This window comes from Blennius ocellaris (genome assembly GCF_963422515.1).
Source record: "Blennius ocellaris genome assembly, chromosome: 5".
Taxonomy (NCBI): Eukaryota; Metazoa; Chordata; class Actinopteri; order Blenniiformes; family Blenniidae; genus Blennius; species Blennius ocellaris.
The window spans coordinates 2,286,934-2,299,697 of record NC_137654.1 but is presented as its reverse complement, the minus strand read 5'-3'; the positions used below and the strand labels follow the sequence as shown (position 1 = coordinate 2,299,697).

Sequence of the window (12,764 nt, the reverse complement as noted above, 5' to 3'; positions counted from 1 at the left end):
CTGATGCTTCCTTTAGAGCCTCCTTTAGCCTAGGAAACACTGATGCTTCCTTTAGAGTCTCCTTTAGCCTAGGAAACACTGATGCTGCCTTTAGCCTAGGAAACACTGATGCTTCCTTTAGAGTCTCCTGTAGCCTAGGAAACACTGATGCTCCCTTTAGAGCCTCCTTTAGCCTAGGAAACACTGATGCTTCCTTTAGAACCTCATTTACCCTAGGAAACACTGATGCTTCCTTTAGCCTAGGAAACACTGATGATTCCTTTAGAGCCTCCTTTAGCCTAGGAAACACTGATGCTTCCTTTAGAGTCTCCTTTAGCCTAGGAAACACTGATGCTTCCTTTAGAGCCTCCTTAAGCCTAGGAAACACTGATGCTTCCTTTAGAGTCTCCTTTAGCCTAGGAAACACTGATGTTTCCTTTAGAGCCTCCTTTATGACTGGACCCTGAGTAGGTGGGTTTCTGAAGAGCTGTTCCCAGCAGCTCAACTCACCCAGCGTTAGCATCCAGCTAACACCAGAGGCCTGCAACCAGGGCCTTCACTCCTCAACTCCTCTGCTGACCCACCACGAGGGTCAGACCTTCCCCTGGTCCAGAGACCAGCACCCAGAGTCTGATCTCCAGGGGAACCAAGCAGTTCCTCCAGGACGGACCAGGGAAACGACGCCTCACAGAACTTCTTTGAGTTTTCCTCAACCAGCAGGAAAACCATCACAGACCTGAGCGACCAGTTCCTCAGTCTGGACAAAAGGAACAACCAGGAGCTGTAAAGAAGGACTCCTGAAACATCAACTTCATCTTCTTCTCCTCAGCCTGCAGAACCAGCAACCACAGTTAGCAGGAGGTGCTAACTACAGGAGAAGACACCAGCTTCCCTCCAGCAGGACAACAACTGAACTCCTTCAAGGAAGTGGGAACAACAACTTTACCTGAGATTAGTTATCAACTTGTAAACCACTGTTAGCTCTGCCACAGACACAGGGTCTGCATGCTAATCTGCTTTACTAACTTGTTAACTCACAATCCTACACATATCACATCAAAGACAACATCACACAGTAACTGAACACCATCTGACGACTCCTGACGTTTTACAAAGCAAGTCTCATTCACATCAAGTCATTCTAGAAATGGTCCTTTAGCAGAGACACACAGGAAGCAGATGCTAAAGACTAGCTTCCATGTTCCATTGTTCTCCAGCACATGGTGGAGACCCCGGACAGACTTCCTGTTCTCTGATAACCTCCATTTGGAATGTAGTTTCTTGTGATCCGCCATCTTGTTTTGTAGTTCTTCACACGTCACACACACACACTCCCTCCACCTCTCTCTCTCTCTTTCTCTCTCCACACACACACATGCACCTACACACACCCAGCTGTATATAGGTAGTTAGAATCTGTGTTTATTTGTTTTCATTGTTAATAAATATAATGTTTGGAATCATACTTGCTGTTTTATTAATGAGCACAAAGGAGAATGAAATGTCGACCTCTTCTGTGTTAAGAACTCCAAAATCCTTCAAGCTTTACTGTTAATTCTGGTAATTGTAATTAATTTAACTATTAATTCACATTCCTGATGAAGTGTTTAGTATATCTTATGAGACTGATATAACTGAATTGGCTATCATTTCCTGTTAAGACAGGTGGAGCTCCGAGGTTCTGATACAGATCAGATTACATTTCAACAACATTATTAATAACTATCTTTGATAATTATTAATCATTATCGATAGCCAACCATAACATAAATAGTGATCATTATGAGGTAGTAAATCCCTACAAAAGTGTCCGACTGTCACACCAACGTGATCGCCTTTCCTTAACTCCTTTCGGAAGCCTCCTAACACCTTTCCCTAACCTTATGACATCATCCCCGGGGTTCTCTGACATTACCAAATGTGCCCAGGAACACGTCAAGAAACCAGCGTCTGTCAACACAGTCCGCCGTGCCGTCCACAGATACCAACTCAGACTGTATCATGCTAACAGGCAGCCACTACTGAGCTGATCCAGAAGCACTGCTGTGCTCTGTGGCCAAGGCTCATTTAAAATGGACTGTAGCAAAGTGGCAACGTGTCCTGCGGTCACATGAGTACAAAAGTGAAATTGTTGTTGTAAATCCTGGGCGTGGTGTTGTCCGGGCTGAAGAGGAGAAAGACCAGAGCTCCTGTTCAGCGTTCGGTTCCAGAGCCAGCATCTCTGATGGTGTGGGGATGCATCAGTGGGACATTAGCATGTTTTAAAAAGCACCATGAATGCTGACAGGAACAGCATCGGCTCACCTCCAGACAACGTCTTTTCCAGGGAACACCGTGCGTATTTCAGAAGGATCATGCAAAACCACATACAGATGGTAGCAAAAGAGTGTGTGTGGTGAACTGGCCTGCCTGCAGTCCTGATCGCTCACCGATGGAGAGCATTTGGTGCAGAACTAAGTGAAAAGCCCATCAAAGGAGACCAAAACGCTCCAGCAGCTGGAAGCTTGTATTGAACGAGAGAGTGGGATCAAGTTCCAGTGGCTGGACTGAAGAAGCTTCCCCTCACTGCCCAGACACCCCCAGTGTGTGGAGAAGAAGAGGGCTGCTCCGCCCTGGTCGTCAGGCTGCTGTCCCTACCGGTTCACCTGGACCAGCCACCAAAGTTGAAAACAAATTGTAAAGTTTCTGTTTCAAAATGTGCTGTCATCTCAGAAAGATGCTGGCTGGTGTGATTTGAAGGGCATTGCATTTTGATTTTATTGACAATTTACACTTTGTCCCAACCATTTTGGAATTGTGGTTGTAGCTAATCTGCAGCTAAAAGCCTTTCTAGATGACATGACAATCATTTGATCAATGCCTTTTTGTTGCCTGTTTAGTGTTCTTGCTGATTTTTCCTCATGTTGTATCCCTGCCTTAGAGCCCGAGGTGCTGAAGGAGCACGTACAGAAACAGACACAAACTTCTTGTTGAACATGTGAAAGTTGATGATGGAACGGGACGAAGGAGGACGGAGTTTGACAGACATATAAATCACATGGTCCATTTAGCACATAACATTGAGTTTGTTCGAATAAATGAATGTACAAGGTAGATTGTGATTTACAACTTTGACAATGTTTACATTAAAAGAAGGTGAAAACTGGCTTTGAGCACAGACCAATAATAAAAAGTGTTCCACATGTTGTAATGTTGTTTTGCAGCTCTCAGCTGCCGTAGACAACACATGTAAACACATCTCCGTGTGAGCGGACGCTACAGTACGCTATGGCTCGTGGACATTGACAGGAACACACGCTTTCTTTGTGGAACCAAGTTCTCATCGCTAACTAGACTGTCAGCTAGCAACATCACTGTGTGAAACCCTGAGCGGTGGCATCCAGATAAAACCCCAGCTGAGGCCCTGCACTCACACCGGAGTTCTGGAGAGTTGCTGAACCCGGGTATGAGCTGCCAGCTCCAGAGCGGGGCTAGCAGTGAGCTGCCAGCTCCAGAGTGGGGCTAGCAGTGAGCTGCCAGCTCCAGAGTGGGGCTAGCAGTGAGCCCACAGCTCCAGAGCGGGGCTAGCCGTGAGCCCACAGCTCCAGAGCGGGGCTAGCAGTGAGCCCACAGCTCCAGAGCGGGGCTAGCAGTGAGCCCACAGCTCCAGAGCGGGGCTAGCCGTGAGCTGCCAGCTCCAGAGCGGGGCTAGCAGTGAGCTGCCAGCTCCAGAGCGGGGCTAGCCGTGAGCTGCCAGCTCCAGAGCGGGGCTAGCAGTGAGCTGCCAGCTCCAGAGCGGGGCTAGCAGTGAGCTGCCAGCTCCAGAGCGGGGCTAGCAGTGAGCTGCCAGCTCCAGAGCGGGGCTAGCAGTGAGCTGCCAGCTCCAGAGCGAGGCTAGCAGTGAGCTGCCAGCTCCAGAGCGGGGCTAGCAGTGAGCTGCCAGCTCCAGAGCGAGGCTAGCAGTGAGCTGCCAGCTCCAGAGCGGGGCTAGCAGTGAGCTGCCAGCTCCAGAGCGGGGCTAGCCGTGAGCCGCCAGCTCCAGAGCGGGGCTAGCCGTGAGCCCACAGCTCCAGAGCGGGGCTAGCAGTGAGCTCACAGGCGACCAACCATGCTACTCCCTCAAAACTTCATGCAATTCCAGAATTGCTCTGCTCCTCTCTGCTCCTCTCTGCTCTGGTCTGTTCTGTTCTGGTCTGTTCTGTTCTGGTCTGTTCTGTTCTGGTCTGCTCTGCTCTGGTCTGTTCTGTTCTGTTCTTGTCTGTTCTGGTCTGTTCTGGTCTGTTCTGTTCTTGTCTGTTCTGGTCTGGTCTGTTCTGGTCTGTTCTGTTCTGGTCTGCTCTGCTCTGCTCTGCTCCTCTCTGCTCTGTTGACATGCTGTGGTGTTGCCATGTGCCAGTGTTGCGGTACCTTTGCTGTAGTGCGCGGGGCGCCGCGCGGTGGCGGCCGCAGCCTCGGAGCTCTTGCTGGAGGAGCTGTAGGGCTGGTAGTCCAGCGAGCTGTGGCTGCTGTGGAGCTCCTGGCTGCCCTTCACCTCCTCGGCCTTCAGGGCGATGGCCTGCTCCAGCAGCCCCAGGTTCCCCCGGGTCATGTCCCAGTTCTCTGAGTCGTCCGTGACTCCGGAGCCCTCCGACACATGGTCGTGCTCCTCTACTTCCTCATCATCCTCCTCCTCTTCCTCCTCGTCGTCTTCCTCCTCGTCCTCCTCTTCTTCATCCTCGTCCTCCTCTTCTTCGTCCTCGTCGTCGTCCTCCTCCTCTGAGCGGAGCTCGATGACCACGGTCGTGGGAGACGCTTTGCTGGAGTCTCTGTCCTCCTCAACTTCCTCCACTATCTCTCCCGCCTCCTTTTCCTGTCTGTCCTCCTCCCTTTTCTCCATCTCTTCTTGCTCCTCCTCCTCCTCCCTCTCCTCCTGTTCCTCCTCCTCTTCCACGGTCACGGTGGTGCTGAGAGTCTCTTTCCTGAGTGGCACCTCGTCGTCAGATCCCTGAGTGCGTGGACTCAAAGTATATGTCGTGTTGACCTCTTGGAGAATGTCACTCTCCAACCCATCCTCCTCCTCCTCCTCCTCCTCCTCCTCCACCTCTTCCTCCTCCTCCTCTTCCTCCTCCTGCTCATGGATCTTGCTCTGCTTCTGTTTTGATTCTTTGGCCTTGTGGTTGTAATCTCCGCTTGAGTACTGATGGTCAGAGTTTTCCTGACTCATTATCTGTCGTTCCACTTTCCTTTCTTCTTCCACAACAAGTGCCTGTTGCTCTTCCTCCTGCTTGTCCTCTTCCTCGTCCTCCTCTTCCTCCTGGGCTCCTCCTGTGCTGTCTTTTAGCTCAGGGTCCTCCTCTGTGTCCCCTGTCCCCTTTGGAGCTGGCTGCTCCTCCTTCACCTCTGTTTCTTCCTGATGCTCATCATTTCCAGGCTTCAGGTCTTCGCCAGGTGTTTCCCCTTCAGGTTCCTCCCCCCCTGCTGAGCCGGCGCTCTGCGCCTGGTGGTCGTCAGATGGACTGGCGGCTGCCTGAGGGTCGTCTGTGGTCAGTGGTGAGCAGTCTGCTGTGGATTCAGAGCACAGAGCTGTGGGAGTGGGTCATATGTACCACTGGAGGGAGACAGTTCATCAAGCACAAGGCTGCCAAACCATGAGAACTTCATACACTGAAACTATGTCAAATACTAGTCAACAAGCCCTTTCCCCTTTGATGACTGAAAAATGTCATGACAAGTAAGACGTGCAGACGAGGACTGTGACAAAACATAACTGACACTTTAGCCCACAAATTAAAAGGAGGCCAATACGTGAGGGCGGGCCTATAACGGACAAGAGATCCAATCAGAGCTGCTCTCATTGTGGGACAAGTTGGAAAGACAGCCAATCAGAGCGAAGCTGAGAGTGTAGATTGTATGTGGAAGAGCTGTTCTAAACATCCGTTCAGTCGCTCAGTCTTAGTGACACGGCTTTGCTTGGTTTCAGGTCACGTTTGCTTGAAAATAGAAAAACCCAACAGATCCACATGAGCAGCAGGTTTATTTGTGACTGGAAAGAAAAACTCCCTCTAACAGGAAGAACCTTTGTAGAAACCAGAGTCAGAGGAACTGTATTGATTATTGATTGATTATATACTGTATTGAGTATAAATATTCAATGTGCTCAAATTTAACCAAATGTGTTTGAATATAGTGGATGATCTATATGACTGGACAAACTGTGTGTGTGTGTGTGTGTGTGTGTGTGTGTGTGTCCGAGCTGCTGCAGTGTGTGTGGAGGGGCGGGCTCTGTGTGTGACTGGCCAATCACAGAGCCTGAAGACAATCAGGTAACAAATGAGGATTTTCCTTCAACACGAACTAGATATTGAGAAGTTTTACTCATATTATGTTTGTAATCGTCACAAATGCTTTATCCGTACCGGATACTCGTCTGAAACGAGTATTCAGCTCATCCCTACTTTTTAAAGTTCCTGTTTCTCTATCATACTTGAAGGACAAACTCAGTGATGTCGGATTTCAGTCTCCCACATCCAGGAGGTTGGATGTGTCCAGTGTGAGGAAGTCGCTCCTCCTCAGTGCTTCACATGTTTCCATGAAGCTGCTTTACTTCTGCTCTGCTTCCTGAAAGCGAGCAGCTCACGTTGAAACAAGACATTTCACAGACTCCTTGAAAACGAGTCTGTCTTCTCACCTTGTTTGGCCTCAGCATGGCTGTTTGTGGGGTTTTTCTTGTCATCTTTGACTTCTTCTTCTTCTTCTTCCTCCTCCCTGTCTCCCTCCCTCTGCTCCTCCTCTTCCTCTGCCGTGTCGCTGTCTGCAGTGAAGCTGTCGCCCGCCGCCTGCTTGACGGGCTGACTCTTCTTCTTGGGAGCGGACGGGTTCTCCTCGGCTTCCGCCTCCTCCAGCTTCCTCTTCTTGACGATGGGACAGCCCAGCACACTGAGGACAGACGTGGACCAGTGAGGCTCCTGCTTCCATGTCCAAACCAGACATTTACTGTTCTAACAACAGTCCATGCACAGGGGAAACTGGCCACAGCACAGCCGTCATTAATCACATGACCAATGTATCTGAACGGTCATGTCCAGTTTGGTCTTTGTACATGATATATGTGTTGTTGAACAGTGGTGGACTTGCTCATCCCTACTTCACACCTGACATTGTTGATATTCAAAGCATGTCACATTAACATCACACTGGGGGTGTTAAAATGCAATGTTAAAAGTAATCCTATGCTAGTGTAATCCTGACAATACAAGGTGTTGGAAAGGTAAAGAACTGGGACACTGAAGGGATCATTACAGGTCCAAGTGGCATTTGACCTGTGACCTGGTGTGAAGGAGAGCTAGCCACTGTGCAACATCACACTGCTGTCACATTGTTAAGAAAGAACTATTCTATTCTATTCTAGTCTATAATTCTGTCCACCAAATTAAAAAGATATATGTCAAAGTGTATTCTCATTTTGCAGCCGTGACGTGTGGGCGTGGCTTATTTGAGCCCCGGCTCCAACACTCCAGTTTGACAACATGAGAACACCAGCAATGTTAGCTTGTGGCTGTGTGGTGACAAAGACACACCAATACTGTTTATTTAACACTGAAACCAAACTGGCATTTGTGCAGTGTATATGAAATAAAGGTCTTCTAGAAACTGCTTCAGTTAAAAAGCAATAAACATGTTGAATTTCTAACTGGATGTCTTCAAATGGTATTCATGAATGGTTTTTTTATCAGAAAAGTGATTTAATGTGTATTTCCTAATATCTTATAATGCTTGGTTTTGAAGAAACAATAGAAACTTGGAAGTGAGATGTTTGATCTGTACAGGACACAAGTAACTGTCAGTGAGAAGCTCCAGGTAAGGTTTCCAGGCCCTGGTAGGGCCTCTCACAGGACACAAGTAACTGTCAGTGAGAAGCTCCAGGTAAGGTTTCCAGGCCCTGGTAGGGCCTCTCACAGGACACAAGTAACTGTCAGTGAGAAGCTCCAGGTAAGGTTTCCAGGCCCTGGTAGGGAGGTGGGGAAGGAAAACTGCATTGTTAGAGTGCAATGGAGAAAACCCCAGCCAGCACAAGGAGCCGTCTTCTCATACAGGACTGCGTATTGTCTCGTTATTCCTGACGTCTGGAACGAGCAACACCTTCAGTCATTTGATCAAGTCGCTGTCACATACATGGAGTCAAATATCTGCTTTTGTCATGTTTTGGCACAGAAATCCAACTGAATGTGTTTGAGAGTGCCAGGTACCTCCGGTGTCGTGAGTATCTTCCACTGACATGGCCTTTGCCGTCACATCCAGGCGTGGGACAGCTGCTGTGGACAACAGGAGCACAGAGACGCCGTCAGAACAGCAGGGACACGCCGTCCTTCATGATCATCTGTGCAGAGGAAGAGAAGCTCGTACCTCAAATCCTGCTTCATCTCGGGCCCCACCAAGTCTGCTGACAAGAAGGACAGTCAATTATTAAGTACAGAATTATTACATCCTTTAAAAAGCTTGAAGTTGTGTAGAGAAGATCCCGTTCACTTCAGCTTCATCCAGCAGGACGGCACTGAGAAGACCAGTGCTACGGTGATGACTCTGTGCTCTTCCTCTCTGTGTCCTGCTAGCATCTTTTACTTTGGCGAGTGTAACATCTTTTACTTTGGTGAGTGTGACTCTGGACTCAGCAGACATGTTTCCTCTTGGCCTCAGCACAGCTGCACCAGGACAAGGGCCTGAGAGGCTGCTGCCCTCTGTCCTGGTGCCTCACCTCCTCACCTCCTCACCTCCTCTGTCCTGGTACCTCACCTCCTCACCTCCTCACCTCCTCTGTCCTGGTGCCTCACCTCCTCACCTCCTCTGTCCTGGTGCCTCACCTCCTCACCTCCTCACCCCTTCAGGCCTGGTGCCCTCAGGCCTGTGTTCACCCCTCTGTCCTGATGGAGCCAGGACCCTCACCTGGCCTCCTCACCTCCTCACCTCCCCACCTCCTCACCTCCTCACCTCCCTGCATCCCCACCTCCCCACCTCCCCGCCTCCCCGCCTCCCCGCCTCTTCCTCGTCTCCCCACCTCCCCACCTCCCCGCATCCTCCCCACCTCCCCACCTCCCCACCTCCCCGCCTCCCCGCCTCCCCGCCTCTTCCTCGTCTCCCCACCTCCCCACCTCCCCGCATCCTCCCCACCTCCCCACCTCCCCGCCTCCCCACCTCCCCGCCTCTTCCTCGTCTCCCCACCTCCCCGCCTCCTCCCCACCTCCCCACCTCCCCGCATTCTCCCCACCTCCCCGCCTCCCCACCTCCCCGCCTCCCCACCTCGGCCTCTGCGCCTCCTCCCCTCCTCACCTCCTCACCCCCAACTCCTCACCTCCTCACCTCCTCACCTCCCCGCCTCCTCACCTCCTCACCCCCGCCTCCCCACCTCCACCTCACCTCCCTACCTCCCCACCTCCCCACCTCGCCCCCTCCCCGCCTCCCCACCTCCCCACCTCCTCGCCTCCCCACCTCCCCACCTCCCCACCTCCCCCCCTCCCCGCCTCCCCACCTCGGCCTCCGCGCCTCTTTGACTTTCTACAGGAAACCAGGTAAGACTCACCTCGAATGCCTTTGGAGCGCGTTCGTGTTCGTGTCTCTGGAGTGTCTTGACTCATCTGGAGGAAAAGAGACAGTAGGTCAGAGGTCAGAGGTCAGAGGTCAGAGACAGACAGTAGGTCAGAGGTCAGAGGTCAGAGACAGACAGTAGGTCAGAGGTCATAGAGAGAGAGACAGCAGGTCAGAGAGAGAGAGACAGCAGGTCAGAGAGAGAGAGAGAGACAGCAGGTCAGAGAGAGAGAGACAGCAGGTCAGAGAGAGAGAGACAGCAGGTCAGAGAGAGAGAGAGAGACAGCAGGTCAGAGAGAGAGAGACAGCAGGTCAGAGAGAGAGAGAGACAGCAGGTCAGAGAGAGAGAGAGAGCAGGTCATAGAGAGAGAGAGAGAGAGACAGCAGGTCATAGAGAGAGAGAGAGAGAGACAGCAGGTCAGAGAGAGAGAGAGAGAGAGACAGCAGGTCAGAGAGAGAGAGAGAGAGAGCAGGTCAGAGAGAGAGAGAGAGAGAGAGAGAGAGAGAGAGAGACAGCAGGTCAGAGGTCATGGGGGGACGGAGGGTGGAGGGACAGACCTTTTCATGGACCCTGGTTCACTGGTTGTCCCCTGGTCCAGCGCTGCCTCACTGCCTCTCGGTCCTCATGGTCCACTGGAGGACAAACACAGTGTTTGGAGCTGAAAGGACAGACACAGTGTTTGGAGCTGAAAGGACAAACAGTGTTTGGAGCTGAAAGGACAGACACAGTGTTTGGAGCTGAAAGGACAGACACAGTGTTTGGAGCTGAAAGGACAGACACAGTGTTTTCAAGACAATAACTGGACTTTGACAAAGTTCATGAAATAAACCCAAACAATCCTCAAAGACTCTGAGCTGTGTTGTTGTAACTGTAGTTTAGACACAGAGGAAAAGCTCTGTCGGTTTAATCTGATGCAGAAACCTGAAGGTCATCCTGAAGGTCATCCTGAAGGTCATCCTGAAGGTCGTCCTGAAGGTCGTCCTGAGGCCTCACATGTCTTTAAACAGTGTGTAATACAGCTGAGACCAGAGGCTTCGCCCAGGAGGGACATGTTCAACAAGACCAGCCACCCTCTGTCACCCTCATACAGGCTGTGTCCTCCAGAGGGACCAGGTGACCCTCTGGTCCTCCAGAGGCACCAGGTGACCCTCTGGTCCTCCAGAGGGACCAGGTGACCCCTGGAGGACCAGAGCAGCTTGTTTCACTGGGAGGAGAAGAACCCACCAGACCTGGACACCCGTCATGAAGAACACTGACACATCAAGTTCACAAGGGTGACACTCATTTTGAGATTTTTTCAATCTCTTAAGCATTATATTTATTTATATTCTATCATTTTATTGCGTTTTTTAATATCCGATTGCCTGTTTTTGAAATAAATGTCAGTGAACTCATAAAATGTGAACATTTTCAGGATGTGTTGTTATGTTGATGACTGCAGCTTGTTTGCATGTTTTGATGGATTGATTTTGATGCATTTCATTCATTATTTGCCACTCAGGTTCTCACACAGACCAGGAGGTGGCCTCCATTCTTCAACAGACCCAACCAGACACAAGCTGTCAGGCTGCCACCTGGTGGCCTGGAGGCTCATGACGCACCTGCTCAGGTGAGCAGCGCTGCTTCACCTGGCTGAGGCCAGCAGAGCCACACTGGTCGACTGGTAAGGTTTAGTAAAGTATCTGCTCCAGTACACGAGACAAGAAGAAATTAAAGTCAGTCTCGACTGCTACGCTGATCATTTCTTGCTGAAATTGCAATTCATAGTCCCAATAGAATGAAAATGTTTGTCTTAACAAACTCATTAATAGATTCAGAATTTATATTGTGATTTCTCATCACAATCCCACAAATTATTTCTACAGTAAGTATGAAGAGAATCACAATTCCCATTTTTAAAAAGACAATTCATGTAACTACCATTGGTTTTTGAAAAGTGCATTATTTGTGAATACTTTTCTGCATGTATTTTAATTGTTGCAGTAAAACGTGAATTTTAAAACGTTTTGATGAAGTCTTTTCACAGGTTTTACCCAATTTCTATCAAACTGAGCTAAACAAGTGTCAAACTCCCAAAACATACATGAGTGAAAAAGTCAAATGAATAAACCCTCCTGATAAAAACTGAAAATCTGACTTGATCCATGGAATGATGCAGGTTCTGCTTTGGATGTTCTCGTTTCTGGAGCTTCAGTACAGACCAGAACAGACCAGTACAGACCAGAACAGACCAGTACAGACCAGAACAGACCAGTACAGACCAGCACAGACCAGAACAGACCAGTACAGACCAGAACAGACCAGTACAGACCAGCACAGACCAGAACAGACCAGTACAGACCAGAACAGACCAGTACAGACCAGCACAGACCAGAACAGACCAGTACAGACCAGAACAGACCAGTACAGACCAGCACAGACCAACCAGAACCAGCTGAGACCAACGACGAGCCGGAGCACCGGGTGTAAACAACGGACCTGAACACCGGGCCGGAGCTCCCGGGCCGGAACACCGGGTGTAAACAACGGACCTGAACACCGGGCCGGAGCACCGGGCCGGAACACCGGGCCGGAGCACCGGGCCGGAGCACCGGGCCGGAGCACCGGGTGTAAACAGTGGGCCGGAGCACCGGGCCGGAGCTCCCGGGCCGGAGCACCGGGTGTAAACAGTGGGCCGGAGCACCGGGCCGGAGCTCCCGGGCCGGAGCACCGGACCTGAACACCGGGCCGGAGCACCGGGTGTAAACAGCGGGCCGGAGCACCGGGCCGGAACACCGGACCTGAACACCGGGCCGGAGCTCCCGGGCCGGAACACCGGGCCGGAGCACCGGGTGTAAACAGCGGGCCGGAGCACCGGACCTGAACACCGGGCCGGAGCACCGGGTGTAAACAGCGGGCCGGAGCACCGGGCCGGAGCTCCCGGGCCGCCTCCTCCCCGCTCCGCCGCGGCTCCAGCAGCTCCTCCAGGCCTCGGCTCACACGGAGCCTCTCCGCCGCTCTTTGTCACACACAGACAGGCTTACCGTGCTCCCTCCCCTCCCCCTCCCCCTCCGGCTCCTCGCTCCTCGGTAGCGCTCCGGCCAGCGGCCCTCAGCGGGTCAGCCACACGACCGGGTCGGAGAGACGGCGGCAGACGGAGCCCGGCACCTCGGAGCAGTTCAGCACCCCGGACAGAGCCAGGCCGGATCTCCAGCACCTCGGACAGAGGCTCCGCTGCAGCGCCTCCCAGCGGGGCCGCGGGGAACTG

The 12,764-nt window shown here is 51.5% G+C and overlaps 1 protein-coding gene across 1 annotated transcript in view; it reads right to left on the bottom strand.

The window, feature by feature from the left end:
- Positions 1 to 9,566, bottom strand: part of LOC308130131 (myelin transcription factor 1-like) — a gene marked incomplete at both ends in the record, with an annotated part of 49,540 nt that extends 39,974 nt beyond the window's left edge. The window contains 6 exons of the mRNA XM_080496331.1: positions 4,366 to 5,184; positions 5,269 to 5,499; positions 6,626 to 6,873; positions 8,184 to 8,249; positions 8,341 to 8,374; positions 9,512 to 9,566. Coding sequence (XP_080352457.1) covers positions 4,366 to 5,184; positions 5,269 to 5,499; positions 6,626 to 6,873; positions 8,184 to 8,249; positions 8,341 to 8,374; positions 9,512 to 9,566 — 1,453 coding nt within the window. The remainder of the gene's footprint in view (positions 1 to 4,365; positions 5,185 to 5,268; positions 5,500 to 6,625; positions 6,874 to 8,183; positions 8,250 to 8,340; positions 8,375 to 9,511) is intronic.
- Between the last annotated feature and the right edge of the window lie 3,198 nt (positions 9,567 to 12,764).